This window comes from Ictalurus punctatus, chromosome 4 (assembly GCF_001660625.3).
Source record: "Ictalurus punctatus breed USDA103 chromosome 4, Coco_2.0, whole genome shotgun sequence".
NCBI classification, from domain to species: Eukaryota; Metazoa; Chordata; class Actinopteri; order Siluriformes; family Ictaluridae; genus Ictalurus; species Ictalurus punctatus.
The window spans coordinates 23,396,605-23,421,988 of record NC_071284.1 but is presented as its reverse complement, the minus strand read 5'-3'; the positions used below and the strand labels follow the sequence as shown (position 1 = coordinate 23,421,988).

The 25,384-nt window shown below is 42.3% G+C and overlaps 1 protein-coding gene across 4 annotated transcripts in view; it reads left to right on the top strand.

Moving 5' to 3' along the window:
• Positions 1-25,384, top strand: part of LOC108264294 (latent-transforming growth factor beta-binding protein 4) — an 83,244-nt gene that overhangs the window by 41,625 nt on the left and 16,235 nt on the right. For 2 of the 4 annotated variants that reach the window (XM_017465686.3, XM_017465685.3), the window contains 16 exons: positions 1,806-1,934; positions 3,841-3,966; positions 4,571-4,690; positions 4,831-4,950; positions 6,021-6,140; positions 8,279-8,398; positions 8,486-8,605; positions 8,742-8,861; positions 15,611-15,730; positions 19,012-19,131; positions 20,142-20,261; positions 22,378-22,503; positions 22,672-22,797; positions 23,137-23,259; positions 25,025-25,156; positions 25,246-25,371. In XM_017465686.3, coding sequence (XP_017321175.1) covers positions 1,806-1,934; positions 3,841-3,966; positions 4,571-4,690; positions 4,831-4,950; positions 6,021-6,140; positions 8,279-8,398; positions 8,486-8,605; positions 8,742-8,861; positions 15,611-15,730; positions 19,012-19,131; positions 20,142-20,261; positions 22,378-22,503; positions 22,672-22,797; positions 23,137-23,259; positions 25,025-25,156; positions 25,246-25,371 — 1,968 coding nt within the window. The remainder of the gene's footprint in view (positions 1-1,805; positions 1,935-3,840; positions 3,967-4,570; positions 4,691-4,830; positions 4,951-6,020; positions 6,141-8,278; positions 8,399-8,485; positions 8,606-8,741; positions 8,862-15,610; positions 15,731-19,011; positions 19,132-20,141; positions 20,262-22,377; positions 22,504-22,671; positions 22,798-23,136; positions 23,260-25,024; positions 25,157-25,245; positions 25,372-25,384) is intronic. The other 2 variants (XM_047155038.2, XM_017465687.3) reach the window with 2 other exon arrangements.

The following is a 25,384-nucleotide window of genomic DNA, read 5'->3' as shown; positions in this document are numbered from 1 at the left end:
TCAAAGGAGTAGTGCAAATAAACCAACATGCCTTCTCCAGTGGAGAAGTTACAGTATGTTCGTAGTTGCACAGTCTGATGGCTGCAGTGAGTAAGGACCTGTGAAAGTGCTCTGAGGCAGGAGTAACCTCCTGCTCAGCGTGTTCCTCTGTACAGTGATTGTTGCATGAAGTGAGTGGGAGTGATTGCTCATGACAGTGAGCTTGGACAGTTCCCTCATGTCCAAAACAACAGTACCTCCATTGTGTCCAGGCCAGAACCCATGACTGATATGGCTCCCTTAATGATTGTTGGTATCGTTTGTAGCCATGCTGCTGGCCTAGTTTTGTAGCCGCACATACTGGGGCCTGCAGATAATGATAATGAGTCTTTATTTATCACATATACATATGCACAGTGAAATTCTCTTCTTCGCATACCCCAGCATGTCAGGAAGCTGGGGTCAGAGCATAGGGTCAGCCATGATACAGCGCCCCTGGAGCAAAGAGGGTTAAGGGCCTTGCTCAAAGGCCCAACAGTGGCAGCTTGGCAGTGCTGGGGCTTGAACCCCCGACCTTCGTATCAGTAAACTAGAGCCTTAAATGCCAAGCCACCACTTCCCCATAGATCAGGTAATCAATGATCACAACACCAGAGCAGTCTTCACCTGTGCTGCATGCAGCTTCTCCCTCATCAGAGTAGGCTAGATGGTGTTAAAGGCACATGAAAAGTTAAACACATGACTCTCACAGTGCTCCCCATCATCTCCAGATGAGAATAAGTTCTGTGGTAGATCTCAGCATCCTCCACCCCTATATGTGAGAAATAGGCAAAATGTAGGGGGTCCAGTGTTGTGCCCACATGTGTCCTGAGGTGATGTAAGATAAGCCTTTTGAGGGGCTTCATCAGATGTGATGTCAGCACTACAGTGATGGGTTGGAGAAGTATGCACCCTTGATGTTTGCATCAGGATTCTGTTCTGCCTGGTATGGCATTTGACATAAAAGTCAAAAAAAGTGGGCAAAGTCTGGGAGATTTTGGCATGATATGATTGAAGTCACACACAGAGGCTGTGTCGGCAAAGGACTTGACATACACCATTGCGATAACATGCAAGAACTCCCTGGCAGGAAATATGATCGCATGCTAATGACTAGTAGCTCTATGTATGGAGTGTAAAGCTGTTCCTTTAAATGTATATGTCCAGGATTACACCATTTAATGGTCACAAATATCGCTGGCCCACTTCCTCTGCTTTAGAAACTTTCCCTGTTATTCATTAAATGGAAGTCTGCAATGAGATCAGGAATTGGCATCGGGGAACAGTTCTGTTAGCCAGGCCTCCATAAAGAAAGCACATGATACTGCACTCACAGTATTCTCACTGACTCCTAGTTACTGCTCTGAATTCTTCCATTTTATTAGTGGCAGATCTTATATTGCCCATGTATGAGGGTAAATCAGGTTTGTACCTCCTCTTCTTGTTCCATTGTTTTACTCTCATAGCTCTGCACCCTTTGCATGACTCCCTTATATTCCTTAAATATGAGTCCTATGCATGTCTCTAGTTGACATAAATTAAATGAAACTAAAAGTAAATAGACTAAGCATACATTGTCCAATCAAAGTATAAAGAACAGAAAAGGATGAGAAGAGAGAACAGTACGTTATCATTCACATTCTTATTATACCATCAATGAGATATAATGCATTGTGCAACCCTAATAGTTTCACTGTAGTGCAATTGATAGATATTAGATTTTAGCCCTTCTATTTAATATCATGAACGGTCATCACTGCTATTTACATTGTTTGTGTGTTTTACAGACAAGCGTGTGTGTGAGGCTAACCCTCAGGTTTGTGGGCCGGGTCGGTGTGTCGATAAGCCTGGAGGGAGGCACACATGTTTGTGTAATCCTGGGTTCATCCTCAATTCTCAATCAGGTCATTGCCAAGGTATGAAATGTATTCCATGCTTCTCCTGCATTATAATCTTCCAAAAACAGCAGAAACTAAAATTAGTGCATTTTTTGGGCATGTAGTTAAAGCTGCAAAATTTCACCCTATCTGGTAGAAAATACTTATGCAAGCTACTTGTGGAAGAAGTGGCAAGGCAAAAGAAAAATATTGGAGACATGATCTTTGAGATACAATGTTGTGAAAAAGTATTTCTTCTGTTTTTGTGTATATCTCATACTAAATATGAGATATAAATTTTGCTTGTATCTTTCTCATTTGTAAGTCGCTTTGGATAAAAGCGTCTGCTAAGTGAATAAATGTAAATGTAAATAGTTTTAGATCTTCAAATGAAATAAAACAAAAGGCAACCTGAGTAAACACACAATGCATTTTTTTTTAATTGAAGCAAAAAAAAAGTTATCCAACACCTATCACCAATGTGAAAAACTAATTGCCCCCTTAAACTTAAAATCAAGTACAATCAAAAATAATAACTACATGACTAGGAAATCAGTTGTGTGCACATCTCTAGTTACATAAAAAATTTTTTTTAAAAATGCCAGAATTCACATACCAGGCTGACAGTATAGTGGTAGGGTTTTAAACTGATAAACAGATACAGATAGTCTCTTTGTGTTACACCCCTATTCTGTATGCATTACAACAGTATGCAAAAAATGAACTGTGTGAGAACAGAATATTTCGACTAGATTTTAACACTGGATCTGTCTTGGTGTTAAATAATGGATTCTTAATAGAAAATCAACTATAATTTATAATAATAATAATAATAATAATAGTAAATTGCCATAATAAATGAAAATTTGATTCAAGTAATACATTTGAATAAAATGCTGTATTTCTGTGAGACTGAAATTTGTATATTTTTCTTCGAAAAGCTACAACCTAAATTAAAATTCAGGATTCGTCTATGGAGTGATGCCATTGTTGTTTTTCTTCAAGAATTACCCATTTTCAGCATCCTTTAGGCTTTACTACATTTTTCCATAGGCCTTTTAAAGCTCTCAAAGGTCAAAGTTCATTTAAAAGGTTTTGAAAACTTGGTCATGCTTTCACGCGTCACATTGGCCTTTTATTTTCAAGAGTCTTTGTATTTACCACCCAGATAATCACCATTAGACTTTTATTTTTCTGCCTCGATAATAACCTTTGACCCCAAAGGTCATGTGATCCAAACCGTTAAGCCTCCTCAGCTGTTCTTTTGTCCTTGAAGGAGGTATAAGTCTATGTTCTAAATGCTAGATTTTATTTGAGCTGAGCCATAAACAATAACTGTACAAACCACTAATTAGCCTACTAGCCAACAACTTACTATTAAATAGACTACAATAACACAAAGTTTTGACTTTTTCTTTTCTTGTAACTCATCTTATACTATGTCAAGTGTCCCAATCCATAGTTATTTAAGTTTTATTAATTGCAAATTAAATATCAGTCTTTCAAATGCTCTTTGATAGAAGAGTACTTTCTGGAATATGTTGTAAGTAATCAACACAGGAATACATCAAACAGTATGTACTTTGAGCTAATGAACATAGATACTACATCAAACTTTTTGTCATATGCATTACATTTCTAACATGATTAGTAGCTAGCAAATATTCTCCTTTCTAATCAGGGACACGAGGAAGCTAAAAACATCTGACCTCTAGTACCATATTACACATAATATAGTATATATAACTTTGCATATTATTTCATTATACAATGTTATGTATGTTATGTTTGAAAACCAACCCGCTTTTCTTTGTGCAGTACATCACTGGTAATGCACAAGCTTTTTTAGCCATCATAAAAAGTATTTGGCATGTTGAAAGTAGCAATGTTAGCGTTACAATCTTAATTCAAATGAATAGAAATGTATCGGTTTGTATTTTCACAGATATAAATGAGTGTTTGTTGACTCCGAGGCCGTGTTTGGCTGGTCAGTGTGAGAACACAGTGGGAAGTTTTCAGTGTGTGTGTCCTTCAGGCTACCGGAGTAATGCCCAGCAAAACCTATGCTCAGGTCAGTGTGTGTTAACAGTCTCTTTAGCAGTTGATCTTGCTCCAATATTGTTTGCAGTATGCCTAACAACTTGAAGAGTGTTGCATCCGTCACACAGGTGTGTACTAGCAGTGGAACAAACTCCAGCCTGGCTGTACAAATCGAGGAGCCAACCTATATTGAAATCATATTTTTTGATGGGCATATAAATACTAGAGCAAGTTATCAAGGGTTTGTTAAATCGGGTACTGAAACTCTGTGTTGGTCTTTTACTGACATCAACTAAACTAAAGCAGTTTTTTGGCAAATGTCTCTTAGTAATTTCAGCTAAGTCTCTGTCTGCCAACTTTTTTCTCTGTTAGAGTCAGATTCAGAGTTGGGTTAAGTGTCCATACTGAGAACTTAATACCAAAAATGTGCAAATCAGTATTTAGACCTATAGGATTGGAGTTTTGTACAGATAAAATTATGAACTACATGTAAATGAGCTGTAAGCATAGCAGATGAGTGCTCAGTCAAATTATCCTTCACACTGTGGGCATATTTTTAATTTTCTACTTTATCTTTAACTTAATCCCTGCCGGACTTTTAGATATAATCAATCACTTTTATTAATATATTACAGATATTGATGAGTGTCGTCAGATCCCTAACCCTTGTACTAATGGGCGCTGTGAGAACATGCTCGGCAGCTTCAGGTGTGTGTGCAGGACAGGATACAAACTGCAGAACAACACCTGCACAGGTAAGCTTCTCTGCTCCTCTAATTCTTACTCCCAGTGGATCCCAATGTCTCACTTATATGTCATTGAGACGTATAAACATATAAAGATGTACAATTTATGATGTCGTGGAATCCAGATAACTTACATCTGTGTGTTTCAGACATCGATGAGTGTGATGACCCGCTCCGCTGTCCAGGGAAGGAGTGCGTAAACACTCAAGGTTCCTACAATTGTGTGCCCTGCAAACCTGGATTTGGTCTCCTTAATGGCCAGTGCTCAGGTGTGTTAAATCAACACACACTCAATTTATTCATTTAGGGTTAAAGGAACCTTTTAACCAAAAATTAAATGCGCATGCACATTTTCTTCCCCCAAATTGTCCATCTAGCAAGACATGTTTGCTGTCCAAAGTTGACATCAATAGTTTTGTATTGGAGTTACAAGTTTAAGTTAAATTACAGTCTCCAGTTTTTCATTGTGTAAACTTTGTGTGTGAGTCATTACACACTCATAGAACATTATTTGTCTCGATTTCCATTAAAACGTTTAATAGAATGGCTGTTAGGCAGCGTTAAGCTGCAAATATGCTTCATTTTAACCAGGCATATGTGAGCATGAGCAGCACCTAAGCTATTGGCACTGTACACTTGGTTGTGTATCTTACGTACATCTGGATGATTAAATGCAGCATCCACTATATGGCATAACAGAGCCAAAAAATCTCTGTCCGTCTTGTTTCCAAATCAAACTGTAATCTTTAGCAATTTCATGCACAACATTTTTAAGCACGCTGACAAGCTCTGTTTCTTTTTAAAACATTCTGCGGTGGGTGTGATTGTCGTCATCAGGCTGTGTTTCAAATCGAAAACCCTGACCATACATGTAAAAGTATTTACAAATTTAGAAAATCCCGAAAAGAGGTGCTCAAAACAAACCTTTCAGTAGGTTAAAGAGGTTTTTAAAATTCAAACACTCACTGTAACAGGAAACCTGTTAGCGTTAGTACTCAATAGCACTGTGTTAATTGCATTCATTTCTACGTGACTCGCCAGGTGACCGTAGAATACGCACTGAGGCCATCTCTCATAGTTAACATCAAGTAAAAATCAGCCTTTACTGCCTCACAAGCTCAGCAGGTTTCAATCCTGCTGTTCACATGTGTTTTCTTATTTAGAACACTGCCAAACCCCAAACTACTTAACAACTCAACACAGCGTTTGAACTAAGTGGTGATTTAAACATGCAGCTTGCACAATCCTAAACTGATGGCTACTAAGACTGTGTAATTATTATTATTTTTTAAAACATTTTCATCATTAGCCTTATTGCTAATTTTCTCATGTCACACAGATATTGATGAGTGTCGTCAGCGTCCTTCTCTTTGCTCTAACGGCCACTGTGAGAACACACCTGGCAGCTACAGATGTGTGTGTAATAATGGGTTCAAGCTACAGGGTAACACCTGCACAGGTACAGTGTCATGTTACAAAGGTAGGTGCGGAAGCAATCACAGATTTCCAAACAGTTTAATAAACAAACAAACAACAAAACTAAGACAACTTGGCAAAATACTGTGGCAAAAACTAAACATGGACACGTCGACAAAAGCATAGAAGACAATTTACGTGAGACAAGGAAGCAGTACAAACAGTGGCTATATATAGCAGTGCTAGTTAAACAGAAACGTGATACAGGTGCAGGTGGTCATGTGAGAATGATGTAGTATGGTGCAGTGGCTGCTGGGAAATGAAGTCCAGAGTTACCTCCATGATATATGACATACAGTGCTGGCTTTAATCTGAATTTCATTCTGAATTTTTCTATTAATTGACTTTTCTATTAATAAAGCTCTTTAATTTTTGTTTTTATTTTAATTAAAAGTATATATTTATCTATCTACCATTGAGGTCAAAGGTTTACAAACATCTAGTTTAAAGATATTCAATCTCACACATTTCATGTTAGCATACATTTCTTTTGGCAAGTCAATTAGGGCATCTTTGTTCATAGGTCATTTGAAATCAATCGGTTAGAGACTCATTTATTTCAACTGTAATTCACTACATCAGAATTCCAGTGGATCAAATCTTAATTGTCTCTTTTTAAACAGTCTGGAATTTTTTTTTTTTATTATGTAATGACTATAGGAAGTTTCTGATTGGCCAATTGTCATAATTAGGAGTTAGGAGTCTAGCCAGTGCTGTTTACCCTTGAAACCATGGGAAGATTTAAGCAACTCAGCTAAGTTCAGAAAAAAAAAAAGTGGCCCTCCAATTGCCAAACAACTGAAGGTACCACAAGCATCTGTACAACCAATTATATGCAAATGTACATATTTTGGGACCACACGGACACTGCATTGTTCAAGTAGGAGTTACAAATTCCTAGGGATGAATGAACATTGGTCCAAAAGGTTCAACTGAACACCAAGACAACAACAAAGGAAGTGGTGAAGGAATTAGAGGCATCAGGTAACAAAGTATGTACATCTACTATTAAGAGATGTCCCTACTCTAAGATGGGCGAGTGTTCTTTGGTCAGATGAAACAAAAATTGAACTATTTTGTCATAATAATCATCACTATGCATGGAGGGGAAAGGGTGAGGATTTTAATCTGAAGAACACCATCCCAACTGTGAAGTATGGGGATGGCAGCATCATGTTGTTTGACTGAAAAAAAGGACTGGTGCACTTCTGAAAACTGATGGCCAAAGGATTATCTTGAAATACTGAAGCAACACCCCAAGATATCAGCCAGAAAGTTAAAACGTGGTCACAACCAACTTGCTGAGTCTTCCAGCAGGACAGTGATCTTAAACATACCTCCAAATGCATAAAACATAAAGCTGTAAGAAAATTAAAGACAACAAAGTGAAAGTATTGAAGTGGCCATCACAAAGCCCTGACCTGAATATCCCAGAGAAAATTTAAGGATGGAACTGAAAATCGAGCAAGGAAGCCCACAAACATGACTGAGTTACATCAATATCGTAAATTAAAGTTGAAATTTGACTTAACGCAAGTAATGTATGGTAAGATGAAATGTTTGTAGGTATGAAGAATTGAGTTTTAATATCTTTAACCTATGTGTATGTAAACTTTTGATATGATATCTATCTATCTATCTATCTATCTATCTATCTATCTATCTATCTATCTGTTTGTAAGTCTTTTTGTTGAGGAAAAACTATATAAAAAAGATAAAACTTTATCTCTAAAACTTTAGGTTTAGTTAATACAGCTATTACAGATATTTAACAAGATTTCTCATGTAAAAAATGTTTTCACACAATGTCATGTGAAGTTGTGGCTTTCACCTTGAATTTAGCAAGACTGCATCAACAATTATTAATATTAAAAACTATAAAAATCTGTTACTGAGTAGTCTGGGAAAATTTAATATTCATAAAAACAACACTAGCTAAGAGATGCTAACAAAACAAAGTACATAAGAGGTGGAATATTGCTGTTTTTGTCACATCATTGGAAATACATGGTTTGATTTACAGAATTCATTTTGGAGAACTTGGATTGCTTCTAAAAACATATAAAGGGCATCTGATGGCATACATATATGAATGTGCATTTGTATCTGTCTTTGTTTCAGATGTGAATGAATGTGAGGACTCTCTACAGTGCCCTGGTCAGGGATGTATTAATACTCTGGGTTCATATAGATGTGTGTCATGTGGCCCCGGGTTTGCAATAATTAACAGAAGATGCACAGGTAAATACAATTGTGTCTAAATTTCTTCATCCTTGCATTCATTCATTTATACCATTTGAACAATATTCATACGATCTGCTCTCTTAGATATCAATGAGTGTCATCAGGTTCCTGCCACCTGTGCTAACGGCCGCTGTGAGAACACACCTGGCAGCTACAGATGTGTGTGTCATACAGGGTACAAGCTTCAGGACAACATGTGCACAGGTGAAATACTCCTTCACACACATTCATATTGCCCTCCTGGCCTATACTGTCTATATTGAGAGAGATGCATACATAGTATGTGTGTGTGTGTGTGTGTGTGTGTGTGTGTGTGTGTGTGTGTGTGTGTGTGTGTTAGACGTAAATGAGTGTGAGAACCATCTGCAGTGTCGTGGTCAGGTGTGTGTGAACACTCCAGGCTCGTACCGGTGCACATCGTGTGGTGCTGGATTCAGCTTTCATAATGGACAGTGCACAGGTCAGTAACAACAGTTTGGTCATGTTTTATCACAATAACAGATTTATCACTATTAGCACATTGTACATGTGATGTTTATTAACTTACAATAGTTAACTAGCTGCTCTGAGTAGATGGCACTTGTATTGACTAATATCAGTCTAAAAAACCCATAAGACCAGAACAATTAAAAAAAAATGCCAAAGTGCTAATTTAAGTACTTCATGAAGAGGTAGGTCTTTAGTTGTTTGAAGACAGCCAGTGAATCTAGGGCACATCTAGGGGAAGTTCATTCCAGCTACTAGGCACCAGAACAGAGAAGAACCTTGATGCATGCCTTCCTTATATGCTGATAGAAGGTGGGTCCAACAGAGCAGTGGTAGGGCATTGACTGGAATGTGGTGCAGTGCACGGTGTGATAACTACTTTAAGGTAAATGGGTCTAGTTGTGGCTTTGTAGGCAAGCAGTGTTTTAAATTTTATGCAGGCAGTTACAGGAAGCCCATGTATGGAGCACAGCAATAGGGTGGTGTGTAAAACAAATCATACAGCTGCATTTTGGATCACACACACACACACACGACAAAAGCAAGTCATACAGCTGCGTTCTGGATCAGTTGCAGAGACTGAATGGCCTTTCAGGAGCAAGTAGTCCAGTCTCAATATGACAAGGGACAGAACAAGCATCTAAATGGCTTTTGTGGATAGAAATTGATGAATCCTTCAGAGTCAGAATCAGATTTAGACTCTAGTCTGCAGTTCAGACAGCTTGTACTCCAGTCAGGGTGATACCGACTTGCAAGCAGCAGCACTACAAGGATTGCTGCTACTCCCACATCCTCTAACATGGGTGCTGGTGGTGCTGTGGGAGATAAGCAGTCCTCAATGATTGACTGCAGTCTAGAATCTAGATCTGACTCTGTGATTAATTTTCACAAACTAATGAAATCCTGATAGATATATACCAAAGATATACACCATATATCCCGCCATACCAATTATGCCATTTCAGTCAGAAATTCAAGTTGCAGAAGAACATGAGTTCAAATTTCCATTTCACATTGTCTTTAAAAACATTCTTTTTTTATTCTAAGAACGTCTGCTAAAGCTCTATCTGAAAGGGATCACTTTCACTGGATGACATATGTAATAACTTTTTATACTTCCCCTTCATGATTATATATCCACATCTGGATGGCAATTAATTAAAACAGAATGGACATTTTTATGCCAAAACACGTTGGGGTTACGCATGTAACCCTGTTCCCTGAGAAGGGAACGAGACATTGCATTTAGCATAACAGTATGGGAGCGCCTTGCAGGCGTGACCGGTATCTGAAACTTGTGTAATATCATGCCTCTACTTATAGGCCTGCCATGATCAGGTGACGTGGCAATTAAGCGCATCGCATGATATATATATATATGGCACCTGTGTACCACACCGCCAGCCTCTATTATCTGAAGCGAAGACGCAATTCACAGGCCTGCCCTGGTATGACAATGCTATGCAACGTCTCGTTCCCTTCTCAGGGAACAGGGTTACATGCATAACCCTGATGTTCCCTTTCAAAGGGAACTTCGACGTTGCATTTAGCATAACAGTACTGGAACGGGAATACCCACTCCGTCATACCGAGGGTACGGCCTGTTCAAAAATACCCAAGCCCGAGGGTCACTACAAGACAATTGAGCCCGGGGTGGAATGAATATCCAGGCTGTAATAAAGAATGAATATGTGTGGCGTAGACCACTCTGCAGCCGAACACACATCCTGCAAGGATACCCCTTTGGACAAAGCCTTCGAGGAGGCGACCGCCCTAATCGAATGAGCTCTTTTGCCTAGAGGCATGGCGAGACCACACGCTTCGTAAGCCATAGAGATCGCCTCCACTATTCAGTTAGAGATGTGCTGCTTTGACACAGCATCACCTTTACTGTCGCCACCAAAGCAGACCAGCAGCTTCTCCGACGTACAGAGAGCCCTTACTGGACACAGCAGGTGCATCCTCTCTTCTTCCTGTGTGAGGAACAGAGGAGGGCAGAAGGCCTGCAACACCACAGGGTGGGCAGCCGATGTAGGCACTTTAGGAATATAATCCAGCCTAGGATACAGGAAGGCCTTGGCTAGTCCAGGGGCAAAGTCAAGGCAGGAGGGGGCAACCGAGGGAGCTTGTAGATCTCCCACTCGCTTGAGAGATGTCAGGGCCAGTAGAAGAGCTACCTTTAGAGTCAGAAGCTTCTCAGAGGCTGACTCTAAGGGCTCAAATGGGGCCCCTGACAGACCTTCCAAGACCACAGAAAGGTCCCAGGAAGGTATGCGCGGCCTGCAGATGGGCCTCAGCCGTCTGACACCACGCATGAACCTCGAAGTTAGAGGATGTTGCCCCACAGAGGCTCCATCAACAGGGGTGTGGCTGGCTGAAATGGCGGCCACGTAAACGCCAACCCTGCTGAGAAAAGTCCTTGTAAGAACTCCAGGGCTGTAGCTATTGTGCAGTGCACTGGGTCTAGCTGACGTTCCTCACACCACAAGACAAAAAGCCGCTACTTGAGCGCATACAATTTCCTTGTGGATGGTGCTCTAGCATTTAACATGGTCTCTACAACCTCAGTTGTGAGACCAGAATCTATGAGCTGGTGCCCCTCAGGGGCCAGACCCACAGTTTCCATAGTTCTGGCCGAGGTCCCTGCGGATGGGAATCTCCGAAGGAGTGCCGTCAAGCAGGGACATTATCTCCGAGAACCATATTCGAGCTGGCCAATAAGGTGCTACTAGCAGCAGATGTAGACGGTCTTGGCAAACTCTCGCTAGAACTTGTGGGAGCAGAGCGATCGGGGGGAAAGCATATAGACGTGATCTCGGCCACGTGTGCACCATGGCGTCCAGCCCCAATGGTGCAGGAGGAGTGAGGGTTAACCACAGCGGGCAGTGTGTTGTCTCCTCGGAGGTGAACACATCCACTTCTGCTTGTCCGAACCGCCGCCATATGGACTCCACCACTTGTGGATGAAGCCTCCAACCCCCGGGCCTCAGCCCCTGCCTTGACAGGATGTCTGCCCTTACATTCCGGCTGCCTGGAATGTACATTGCACTCACTGACAAGATCTTTCCCTCTGCCCAGAGAAGTATTAGTTGCGCCTGCCTGAACAGGGGGCATGAACGTAACCCTCCCTGGTGGTTGATATATGAGACCACAGCTGTGTTGTCTGAAACAGCTAGCACATTGTGACCTCTCAACTGAGGAAGAAAGAACTTCAGTGCTAGGAATACAGGCCGCATCTCTAGGCGATTTATATGCCACTCCAGATGAGGGCCGCTCCAAAGACCATGAGCTGGACAGCCATTTAAGACTGCACCCCAGCCCGTGAGGGACGCGTCTGTCATTACCATCTTGCGATAAGGGGACGCCCCTAGAGTGTGACCCGAGGCTAGGAACTGCGGGCACCTCCAAATACTCAGAGCACGTAGGCATCACCGCGTGACACTGATTACTCTCAGAGGTTTCATCCTCGTATGAACCCCCGACTTTTCAGCCACCACTGAAACACTCTCATGTGCAATAGGCCCAACGGTATGACATTGGCTGCTGCTGCCATAAGGCCCAACAGCCTCTCGTAAAGGCTGGAGGGGATGCCCAGACCTAGCTTTATCTTGCTTAAAGTTGATAGGATCGATTGTACGCGTGTTGGGGATAGAAACACCCTCATCGTAGTAGAATCCCATATAGCCGTTAGAAAAGTTGTCCTCTGTACTGGAGAAAGCATACTTTTCTTGAGGTTCAACCTGAGCCCCAAGCTCCTCATGTGGGCGAGAACAACATCTCAATGTTGAACCGCCTGTTCCCTGGATTGTGTTGGAATTAACCAGTCGTCCAGGTAGTTTAGTACACGGATGCCCTGGAATTGCAAGGGAGCCAGAGCAGCATCCAAGGGAGCCAGAGCAGCATCGAAGGGAACTGAAGGGAACGCAAACCTCAGGAACTTCCGTGACTGGGCGATATTCCTATGTGGAAATATGCATCTTTCAGATCTATTGTCACAAACCAGTCCTCGGACTGAATCTGTGACACGATAAGTTTGAGCGTCAGCATCTTGAACCTGTATGTCCGAAGAGTAAGGTTCAGATGACACAGATCTAAAATTGGCCGCATACTCCCATCTTTTTTGTGGACCAGGAAATAACGGCTGTAAAAACCTCCCTCCCTTAGGGAATGGGGTACATGTTCTATGACCCCTTTGTCCAAAATAGAACTTATTTCCTGCGCTAACATTGGGCTCTACTCTGTGCTGACAACTGTGGTGAGCGCACCTCTGAACCGGGGGGGTCGAGCACTGAACTGGACCCGGTAACCCTTTTCTATGGTAGACAGAACCCATGGGGACACATTTGGCAGTAGTTTCCATGCTGCCAAATGGTCTTTCAGTGATGTTAGCTTTTCCACATTTCGTTGGAGGGAAAGCATCAGATTTCCGTCACCCTGTGACAGCTCCCTGACCAGAGAAGACTGAAAACGTGGGATGGCCTTGGCCAGGGCAGGCCTTACAGTAGCACTGGGGGCTAGTTGCCCTAGCAGCCTCATGTCCCCAGATATGTCCCTCCGTGGCCCATCAGGACCGTTCCTTCCTTGCCTGCTTGTGCTTTTATGATCATTCTTAGATCAGGCCTCTTAGCAGGCTGTGGCTGTGGCCGCCCGATCCCCCTGGCTTTCTGCGGGGGGAGGCGGGCCGCCACACTCCTCTTCTGCGTCTCCCTCGCACCAGCGCTGGCCCGGGCTCCACTCATGGAGGCCCGTGTGAACTTGACACGACAGGGAAGGAACTGGCTGAACGCCGCTGTTTGCTGTTTTGCCTCACGAAAGCTGTCGCCGATGGCATTGACCTCGCCGCCAAACAGGCCAGAAGGTTTAACAGGGGCGTTCAGCAAGGAGACCTTATCTTTGTCCCCCATCCCTGAGAGGTTGAGCCATAGGTGCCTCTCCGCCACAACCAGACTACCCATTGAACGACCGATATGGCGGGCCGTTTATTTGGTCGCCCGGAGGGATAAATCTGTGGCGCGGCACAGCTCTGCCACTGCCTCGGGCCCAATTCCCTCACCAGTATCTAGCTCACTCAGCAGGTCTGCTTGGTAAGCCTGCAACACTGCCATTGTATGCAGGGACCCACAAGCAAGGCCCGTTGCCGCATTGGCTTTACCCACCAACGCCGAAGTGGCTTTACATGTCTTCGAAGGTAAAGTTGGCCTCCCTAAATTACCTGCCGTTGATGGAGAGAGGTGGCTCGCAAGCGCCTCCTCCACCTTTGGCATAGCTACATAGCCGTGCTGCTCACTCCCCATGATGGCTGAGTAATCAGACATTGTGGGGCTAGTGTATGGTTTTCTTCAGAAGCGTGATATCTCTTCATGCACTTTTGGAAAAAAGGGGAGTTTTCTGCAGTGTGAGGGAGCTTTATATTTATTTTTACTGGAGAGGAAGTGCTCATCCAGCCTGCTACGAGCCACTTCCTCTTCCACGGGCCAGTCTATATTCAACTTTTGAACCGCCCTAGTGATCACCTCAAGCAGCTCTTTATATGCTTGAGAGCCGCTGTCGGTTTTTGGTGCAATGGCACCCTCTACCGACTCCTCGGAGTCAGTGAGGGTGTTTTGGCTTTCCACAGGGGAAGGAGGAGTCACGACGCAAGCTCTAAAGTCAGGCGGAGAGCCAGACCCGGAAGACAGAGCAAGAGATAGAGCAGCGCTCGTCTCTGGCTCCTCATCCAAATCCATACAAGAACCCCAGGACCTGAGCCGGCTGGCTGCCTCGGCAGTGGCAAGCCCAGATCCGCGAGGCTCTGAAACCCAACTCCCTTCAGACGAGAAGAGAGCGAGCCGAGAGACGTAGTTGTGAAACGTTCACAATGCTGACAGTCAGACCCCTCGAGGGCTGCTGTAGCATGCTCTACACCCAAACACTTAACGCAGAAAGCATATCCGTCTCCTCCCGTGATGAAACGGGAGCAAGGCGTAACACACTTCCTGAAATCCCTCTCGCTCATTCTTTCACTCTCTTTTCTTTTCTTTTTCTAAAAAGGGATAGAAAAGTTGAGAGATATTGAGAAATATAGAGTAGAAATGAAGCATTTCTTTTTCTTTTGTCACACAAACAACAGACATGCAGCCTCGCTTAAGATAATAAGGCTGGCGGCGTGGTTCACAGGTGCCATATATATATCATGCGACGTGCTTAATTGCCATGTCACCTGATCATGGCAGGCCTATAAGTAGAGGCATAATTTTACACAAGCTTCAGATACCAGTTATGCGCACAAGGCGCTCCCATACTGTTATGCTAAATGCAACACAAAGTTCCCTTTGAAAGTGAACATAGGCAGACTTGTCTGCAAAGTTACCAATGTGCCTATGCAAAAAGAACTACAGTTATCACCACAGAGTAGATAGGTAATTTGGTCTGTATTTTGCTTATGGGTGGAGAGAGAATTTTTTTTTATTGCCGTCTGAATAGGAATTAAGAAATTAAAATTAAGACTAGCCGTGATGTCACATGATCAAGTTTGAGATTGACTAATCATCCTTAACTTAAAGTTCTTCCCTTCTCGACCGGTCACAATCAAACCTCACAAAAATGCTGCCTACCTTGAGAACCTCCTCCCTATAAGGAACACAATAATGATATTATAGAATACAATACTATATATTATTTTGTACAACCAGTGATCAGCATGGGCTGTGTTGTCGTTTATGCTGATGTTGTTTTTTGTGTCAGATGTGGATGAGTGTGTGCAGAACACACGCCTCTGTGCTAATGGACGCTGTGAAAATACCCCCGGAAGTTTCCGATGTGTATGTCGACCTGGATACAGATTGGAGGCGAACACCTGTACAGGTAAGCAGCATATGACTCTTCAGTACAAGATATTGATATGATTTGTATAATCTCAGATGTGATGATTCAGGAAGGGTTAAGGGCTAGTCTGTTTATTATTATTATTATTATTATTACTACTACTCAGTATTCCTAAATTGGTAATAAATGTAACAGATTAAATATATGTGTCACAAATCGGAGGTTGGACCAGAAGCAGGTGCAGATAGTGACATTTATTAGCAGCAACGTACCGAGAAACAAAGACACTAAGAAAACTTGACTAAACACACTGTGGCAAGAAACAAACAACGAGACATAAACAACGCGAGTCAAACATGGAACACAGGGGTCTAAGACAACGAAAGACAAGATAATGGTGCAGACAAGGACTATATATACACACACATGAGTGCTCATTAACCAAACCATGAATCAGGTGCAGGTGGTCATGTGACAATTAGAGCAGTGCAGTGGCTGATGGGAAGTGGAGTCCAGAGTTTCCCGATACGTGACAGAACCCTCCCCGCGCCCAAAATTATACGTCCTCCATCTGGTGGTCCTGGCCCCCTGGAGAAAATGTCCCCCGCAAAACCAGGAGGCCGGGCGGCTTCTACAATGGCACAGGGGGGCTGAGATATTTCCTCGGCAGAGCATGAAAGCGGCGCGACGTTCCCAGCTGAACTGGAAGGCCGAGAGAAGTCCCCCGTGCGGCCAGGGAGAGGAGCGTGGGTCTCCTCGAAGCAGAAGGGGGGAACGCTAGTTGCCATGGAGCAAGCGGGCTGAGCAACGACCTCAGCTGAACGGGGAGTCTGAGCGACGACCTCAGCTGAACGGGGAGGCTGAGCGACGACCTCAGCTGAACGGGGAGGCTGAGCGACGACCTCAGCTGAACGGGGAGGCTGAGCGACGACCTCAGCTGAACGGGGAGGCTGAGCGACGACCTCAGCTGAACGGGGAGGCTGAGCGACGACCTCAGCTGAACGGGGAGGCTGAGCGACGACCGCAGCTGAACGGGGAGGCTGAGCGACGTCCGCAGCTGAACGGGGAGGCTGAGCGACGACCTCAGCTGAACGGGGAGGCTGAGGGACGACCTCAGCTGAACGTGGAGGCTGAGCGACGTCCGCAGCTGAACGGGGAGGCTGAGCGACGTCCGCAGCTGAACAGGGCAGCGGGACAGCCTCCTCGGCTGTGCAGGGCAGCGGGACAGCCTCCTCGGCTGTGCAGGGCAGCGGGACAGCCTCCTCAGCCCGTCCCTCTGAGGTCGCCATGTTGACCTCAGGTGAGAGCTCCACAGCTGAGAACTCCCCGTAGGCCTCAGGCTGGAGCTCTGCTGTCCTCATTGCCCCCCCAAAAAAAATTTCTGGGCCAGCCTTCACCTCTGGATTGCGCAGCAAGGTGTGCCTCCCCTGCAGTGGAAAGCCCCAGATGCTCAGGTTACTTTGCTGGCTGTGTTGCAAGGCGGACTGTGGCGTGAGTGGAGCTTGGCTGTGCGTGTCGGCGGACTGTGGCGTGAGCGGAGCTTGGCGGTGCGTGTCGGCGGACTGTGGCATGAGCGGAGCTTGGCGGTGCGTGTCGGCGGACTGTGGCGTGAGCGGAGCTTGCCGGTGCGTGTCGGCAGACGGGGGCGTGAGCGGAGCTTGGCGGTGCGTGTCGGCAGACTGTGGCGTGAGCGGAGCTTGGCTGGGTGTGAGCGGAGATTGGCTGGGCGTGAGCGGAGCTTGGCGGTGCGTGTCAGCAGACGGGGGCGTGAGCGGAGCTTGGCGTGCGTGTCGGCGGACTGTGGCGTGAGCGGAGCTTGGCGGTGCGTGTCGGCGGACTGTGGCGTGAGCGGATATCCTATTTAGCAAATATAGGTTTAGAATCTGTGTGTCCATTCAATCCATAACCATTTTGAAAATCAAAAAAACGAAAATAACAAATTTATACGTATTGTCTTGACTAGGATTTTACAAAAACTGTATATTTAAACAGTTCATTTGTTTTGACCCAGAAGAAAGATCAAGTGAAGGGCAACCTCCTAAAAATGGCACTGGCTAGGTTGATAAATGAGGTTGATAAATGAAGTAAATGTGTTGAGCCTATAATATCATTGTGTTTTCTGTTTGTTTGCTTGTTTGTTTGTTTGTGTGCTGCCAAATTTTTGTGGTAATCTTCATTAAACACTATCATATTGTGGCCTCAACAAAGTAGCTTCCTTTGTCTGGCATAGCTACTTCAGTTTCTAGGAGTTTGTTATACATTTGCCTTTTCCTTATCATGTTGTGACTTTAGCAAATCTTCATGGCAGAGCATTTCTCCATAAGCATTACATCCGCTTATGGTTCCAGTGATGCTCTCTTTCCGATGTATTTGAGATATTTTACCATCATCCCTATTCAAATTCCCTGTCCAAGTTCTCATTTCCCACATGTTCCCTGTTCACATTCTCACAGCTACCCCTGCTGATGACGTTTGCATGTGGATTAAAGTTTAAAGAAAGATTTAAAATTTTTGTATTTACCATTTTGCTGTTAAGAATGTGAAATGGAAAATGAGAAAAAGCTGGCTTTATATGAAACAATCCATGTTTGTTTTGTGGAAATAAAATAGAAAACAAATTGTATTTTTAGTTGTAATCATTGCTTAAAATTTGCTTCTATAATACATCCCATTCCAAAGTTGGTTCCCAGTTTGCTACTAAAATAACCTCCACTCTTCTGGGAAGGCTTTCAACTATATTTTGTAGCATGGCTGTGGGGATTTACCCATTCAGCCACAAGATAATTTGTGAGGTTGGGCAAGGAGACCTGGGGTGCAGTCAGCGTTCCAGTTCATCTCAAAGGTGTTCAGTGGGGTTGAGGTCAAGGCTGTGTACAGGTCATTTGAATTCTTCAACTCTAACCTTGGCAAACCATGTCTTCATTGACCTCACTTTGTGCGCAAAGGCATTGTCCTGCTCAAACAGGTTTGGGCCTCTTAGTTCCAGTGAAGGAAGATTGAAAGGCTACAGTGTACAAAGACATTCTATACAATTGTATGCGTCCAAATTTATGGCAACAGTTTGCAGAAGAATATGGGAAGAATATGGATGTGTTGGTCAGGTGTCCACATATGTTTGGCTGTATGAATTTATTTCTAGAACAACTATGAATCTCACAAGTGTCTTTTCTTTGCGTCATTTCTGTTTTCTTATGACTTTTCATAATTAAATTTATTTTTTTTCTTATAGCTGTCATTCTTATTGAGTCTGCAAGTTCCTGTATACCTGAAAAGAGACAGTTATCAGTGTATTAATGTGTGTGTCTTTCCTGCATGCTCAGATGTGGACGAGTGTGAGAATGAGCTTCAGTGCCCGGGACAAAAGTGTATGAACTCTGTTGGCTCTTTCAAGTGTGTTTCATGCAGTCCAGGCTTCGAGATCATTAATGGCCAATGTCAAGGTAACTAACAATCTGTTTAAGTATTTGTTTTTTAATGTTGGCCAAAATTATTACATTTTCCAGCTATTTAGATGAAATACATACAGTGGGGGAAATAAGTATTGAACAACATTTTTTTCAGTAAATATATTTCCTATGAGGCTATTCACATGAAATTTTCACCAGACATCAGTATTAACTCAAGAAATCCAGAAATATAAAGAATTAACAACATTAAAGTCCATAAATAAAATTATGTGTAATAACGCTGAATTTTCTGCTGAACACAGAAAAAAAGTATTGAACATGCTAACTGAAACCTATTTAATACTTTGTGGAGAAGCCTTTGTTTGTAATGACAGCTTCAAGATGCTTCCTGTATGAAGAAATTAATCGGAGAACTGCTTTTTTTTAAGCGTGTTCAATACTTTTTTCGTGTAGCATTCCTCTTTATTACACACAATTTTATTTATGGACTTTAATTTTGTGAATTCTTTATATTTCTAGATTTCTTGAGTTAATACTGATATCTGGTGAAAATTTCATGTGAATAACCTCCTTGGAAATATATTTACTGAAAAAATGGTGACATGTTCAGTACTTATTTCCCCCACTGTATCAGCAACTTGGTACAAATAAATGTATTAGCTTAATGTAATTAACTTAAATAAGAACTTTTTATTTTGAGGGATGTAACAGACTTTTTAGTTACACTACATGGATGATATACTGTATAAGAATTTAAAGGATCATAATTAGAAATAACTTACAGTACCTACACTTAAGTGTAGCTAAGATATTAGACTTTTTATGGATGTAGAGTAATTGGTGTATTAAACCGATGTACAGCATTTAGTATAAAGAGGATAAAATCTGGCAGAGGTAGCTCAGGAGTTAAGGCATTAGGCTGCTTGGCTTCTGATCAGAAGCATCAGCCTAACAAAGTACAGTAAATGAGACTCAAGAGTTCATGTCCTTTATACAGTAGTTACAATGCGTGATGCAGGAGAATAAGGTGTTTGTGTGTGCAGATGTGGACGAGTGCAGTCAGACTCCATCCCCATGCTCTAACGGCCGATGTGAAAACGCTCCTGGAAGCTTCCTGTGTGTGTGTCGCTCTGGATACAAACTGCGGGGAAACACCTGCTCAGGTGAGAACACACACAATGTGACTTATACTATAGAACAACATCCCATTAAAGGAACTATTGAAATTGTAAGAGCCTATAAGATGTTTATGTTCCATGATATTATTATACCACAACACTGCTGAATTCTCAAATGTCAGATTTGGCATTGATTCGTTTTTCGATTCTAATTCTGTCTGCAATTACAAATGTATACTAGTCTGCTCATTCTAATATTTTATCATTTCTATAGTAGCAGCTAATTCACAGAAACTTGTATGGCGGTTGCTCCACATTATCCTAATAAAAAGTCCTAAAGTCTAATAAAAAAAAAGATTTAAACGTATTATTTAACAAAGCAAAACATATCATTGTTGATATGGTGAAGCTTTCCATACAGAGATGTTTATTTAGCATTTAGTTAAAGTAACAGTCAGTAAGTTTTCAGATGGGTTCCCTTCGAAGTCTGGTTCCTCTCAAGGTTTTTTCTTAATATCATCTTAGGGAGTTTTTCCTTGCCACCGTTGCCACCGGCTTCCTCAATAGGAATAAATTCACACACTTAAAATCTGTATCCTGTGTTTATATGTTTCTTTAAAGCTGCTTTTAGACAATGTCCATTGTTAAAAGCGCTATACAAATCAAATTGAATTGAATACAGGAAATTCTTCAGGACAGAAATCCTTACAATTTACAGTTTTGGGAATGACTGTACTGTATGTAGCTGTAAGTGATAACAGGAACTTATAGGAACTTGTTTCATGAAATGTAATTATAAACAAATTAAAATTATTTATCTCATTCTTTAATAAATAAAACATTGTACTCCTTGGCAAACTGCTGTGCTATGAGAGGAATAAAATATTTCAGGACAGCACACCACATTGTCTTTTATTCTGTTACGATACCTGGCGAGGGGGCAAGCGCGGGCAGAGCCGCAACAGGAAGACGAGGAAACAGCTGAGAGCGAAAAGTCCGAAACAACAGACGAATGATCAGGCGTCACAACGAAATAATCAAAAGGGGTATTCGGGAAATCGTGAGTCGAAGACGAGGCAAATGTCCGTAATCCAAAAAAGTCCGAAAAGTATACGAAGGCTTGGTATAACTACAGTGTTTGGGAAACTGAGCGTTTATTTCGCGCCGCGCTGTCATTAACAAGGTGTTATATAAACTTGGATGGAACACGGGTGTTGGCACTCAGTACTCCGGCAACCTTGAGCGCGGGCGTGGCTGGGAAGTGTAGTTCTCGTCGGCTCGGTGGCCGCGAGTTCGCCGTGGCGTAACATATTCTCTACTTATGGTGCATAAAAATATCTGCCAAGCACAAATGTTTGCCTACCCTTAGGACAAAAGGACAAAAGGTTGGAGATAAAATCGTAAGAGTTAGTCTTCATTTTGTTCTCAGTGTACACACACACACACACACACACACATTCATCCTGACACATTTGTTCAGTCTGGTAAATGCCTGTCCATTTTTCCTGACATCTTTGTCATGTCAGATGCCATCCACTGCCTTCCTTTAGATCAGGTCAGGAGACTTCAAAATATTTCTCTGCTGATTATGCCTTGTGTTTGGCTCGTGGGACTTATTGCAGGACACATCCACATTTCCTTTGTATCATTTCAAATTGTGTGGGCGGTTTTTTTGCAGATAATTCATCAACTAATTAGTTAATAAATGGCAGAGATACAGTAAAAGAGAAAGAGAGACAGAAGTCAAACTCGTACCTCAGCTACATTTGGTTAGGATTGGTGTTTATTACAGACTCACAGATACCATGTGTGTGTGTGAGTGTGTAAGAGAGAGACAAAGTTCCAGCACATCTGTTTCTAACTTGTCCAGGCTGGGAAAGATGGACCAAGGTTAAATGCTTGAGCCTGATTTCATGTGGATGCAGGCGGAAGGTTTCATTCAAGTGACAGGATTAGTAGGATTTCATTTGTCTGCAAATTAATTTTGGTCATGTTTATGCATGATGTTTCAAAGCTTTGTTCCAAGACGAAATCCTCATGTCCAGCAGCATGACTGCACCGTTCTAATTTCAAACAAAGTTAAACTGTACATACGTCATTAAAGTAAATACAAATTAACTTAAATTTGTGCAAATTGTCTGTTTCCCCTGCCTCTGTTTAGATGTTGACGAGTGTGAGAGCTCTGGAATATGTGGGCCAATGAGTGTGTGTGTGAACATGGACGGCTCATACAGATGCGAGTGTTTGCCCGGGTTCCGTGCTACAGGAGCTGGACGCCAGTGCCGAGGTCAGAGACAAGGGATTGTGGGAATTTACAGAGGACAGACATGCACAGTTTGTTGTCTAAATCCAATTTGGTGTTTGTCCCGTTAACGTAGCCATAGTTCACCTGATACTGATTCTGTCACTGCACTCTGGTTGTAGAAATAAACGTGGTTTTTTTGTGGTTTAACAGACATTAACGAATGTTCGGAGAGTGAGTTCTGCTTCCCTAGAGGAGAGTGTGTGAATACAGAGGGTTCATACAAGTGTGTGTGCGCTCAGGGTTATCACACAAGTGCCAATGGGACTTTCTGTCATGGTATGTGTTTAGTATGTGTTTATTGCTGTGCCTGGTCATGTGCGGATATGTAATTATTACATCTAATTAACAGAATTGATCACAGTTTTAACTATAAATAATCCGTGCCACTGTTTCATGTACTGTTCAGATTGATTTAAAGGTAAGGGTGGGACAATAAGACCCGCCAAAATATTTAATATTCTCGATACTTAGACATCTTTGTGATGCAGGAAATGTATTACAATCTACAGTTCTACTAGCAAAGCTGTAACAAAAATTATAGCCAAATTATTAAGACAAATGGAAATACCCCACAAAGGTAGAATTACAGATGTGTGTGTGTGTGTGCGTGTCCAGATGTGGATGAATGTGCCAGAGATGGAGTGTGTGAGGACGGGCACTGCACCAACACTGATGGCTCGTTTATGTGTCACTGCAAAGCTGGTTTCACCGCCAATCCCGAAAAAACAGCCTGCCTTGGTAACACACACACACTCCCACTTCAAGAGTTCTATCCACTTTGCTAAATAGTAGTCTCATCACTGTGTCTATTTACAAATGTGGCCAGCGCATGATTGACACTGGTGTGTGTTTCTGTGTGTTTGAATACGGCTGAGGTTCTTTTTGAGTATATCATAAGCTAGACATTTTGTAAGTCAGGTGAACAATCATTAACAAACCACTCATCTTAGGTAGTTGGCTTGGTTTCATTTTAAGGACAGAAAGTGCTCACATTTAATTAACATTAAATCTCAACTCAAGTATCAGTGAGCTATTTGTTTCAACTCATTTAGGTACCAACACACTTATGTTCCAAGCATTACGTTTGTTGGTGTTCCTATAGAAAAGGGAGTGGCTTGTTATTCAACACAGGAAAACCACTGTTGTAACGAACTCAGTCTATGCATTAACCATAAAGCCATGGCCCTGTGTTAGATTATTCCTTGCAAATGAGAAATATTTTGGTCAGGATGTAGTGAAGGGAAATTCGAAGCAGACACGTAGCCAGATACAAACACAAGAAAGTTGGTGTTTCTGAAAATCACGTTATTTCTGAAAAACATTATTTCATATCCTACTCATGCTCCTGAGTGTGTGTAAATTTACACGTAAGAAGAAAAACAAATGTCGACTTGATTGGCTCGTGTCATTCGAATGGATTTCTGCATTTTTTATGTACGGATTACACTGACTACTTTACAATAATCAAATTTTTGACCTTATTCTGAATAAGATAATATTCTGATTAAGGTGTTTACCTGAGTTGCGGTGAAATGCGTTGAAAGCTCCCACAAGATGTTAATAGTGTGATTAAGGTGTTTACATGTCTGTAACGCATGTCGATAATGCGACTAAAACAGGAATACTCCACACGTCTAATTTGATTTGTGTTTACTTTGAGTATGACTTTAGCCAGATTAAGGCAATCCATAATCGTTGTTTACATGCTAGTTTCTTTATCAGAGCATCGTCTTAATCGGGTTAATATCGATTATTGTTGTCCATGTAAACATACTGACTGTCAAGTTTAAACAGCTCATGCATTTCAATTACACACACAAATTGAATTCATATTTTGTCAAACCCAGTCGTTTTATATGAATCGCATTCCCTAGTGTGCTGCAGAACATTCACTTCTTGGGGACACATGCCCTTCTGCTTTTCTAACAGAAAGGCTTCAGAAAGGGCGTGAGGGATTTCACTGAGACACGCTGTTTGATTAAAAGAAAAACAATTTAAACATAGGAGTGTGTCTGTGTGATGTGCTTGGTCTCCACAATCACCTGGGTACAGTAGATATACTCTATATATTTTTTCTTCATTCCCATGTCAAACTCCATTCTTTTCACCTGTTTTAATTCACATCGATTTCACCTTTTCTTTTAGCTCCAGGTTTTGGCCTTTTCATGTGATGTCACACTGTTAAATAACTTTTATTGAATTTTATTTTATTGCGTCAAAATAAATTTCACATCTATCCATGAGTAAATCTATGTTTGCCTTTCGCTCGTCATTTCAGCTGTGTGATCTGGACTTTTATGATAGTTTTGGGGGGCATAATTGATTAAAAATCAGGTGTGTCATGCACATGCAAAGAAAATCAGTGCTTCGGAAACGTTTGTAAATGTGGGGGAAATTTTTTTGTTCAGTTTGGTTTCCGCAAACATATACACACAGCCTTGCTAAAATATTGATAAAACAGGCTCATTGTGTGTGTGTGTGTGTGTGTGTGCGCGCGTTTCAGATGTGGATGAGTGTGTGGACTCTGGTGGGACTGTATGTGGTTCTCAGCGCTGTGAGAACACCATCGGATCGTTTCGATGCTTTATCACCTGTGAACCTGGATACAGCCTCACGGCTACAGGAGAGTGTGTGGGTAAGATTAAGCACACACACACACTACAGAATTACAGAATGTGCTGATGCTTATGCTAAATTTGGTCACCGACCCTTTCTGTCTCTCAGACATTAATGAGTGTGCAAACGAGAGTGTGTGTGGCCATCACATGTTCTGTCGGAATCTGATTGGAACATATCAGTGTATCTGTGACCAGGGGTATGAGACAGCGAAAGACGGACGGTCATGCGTGGGTACGTCACACAC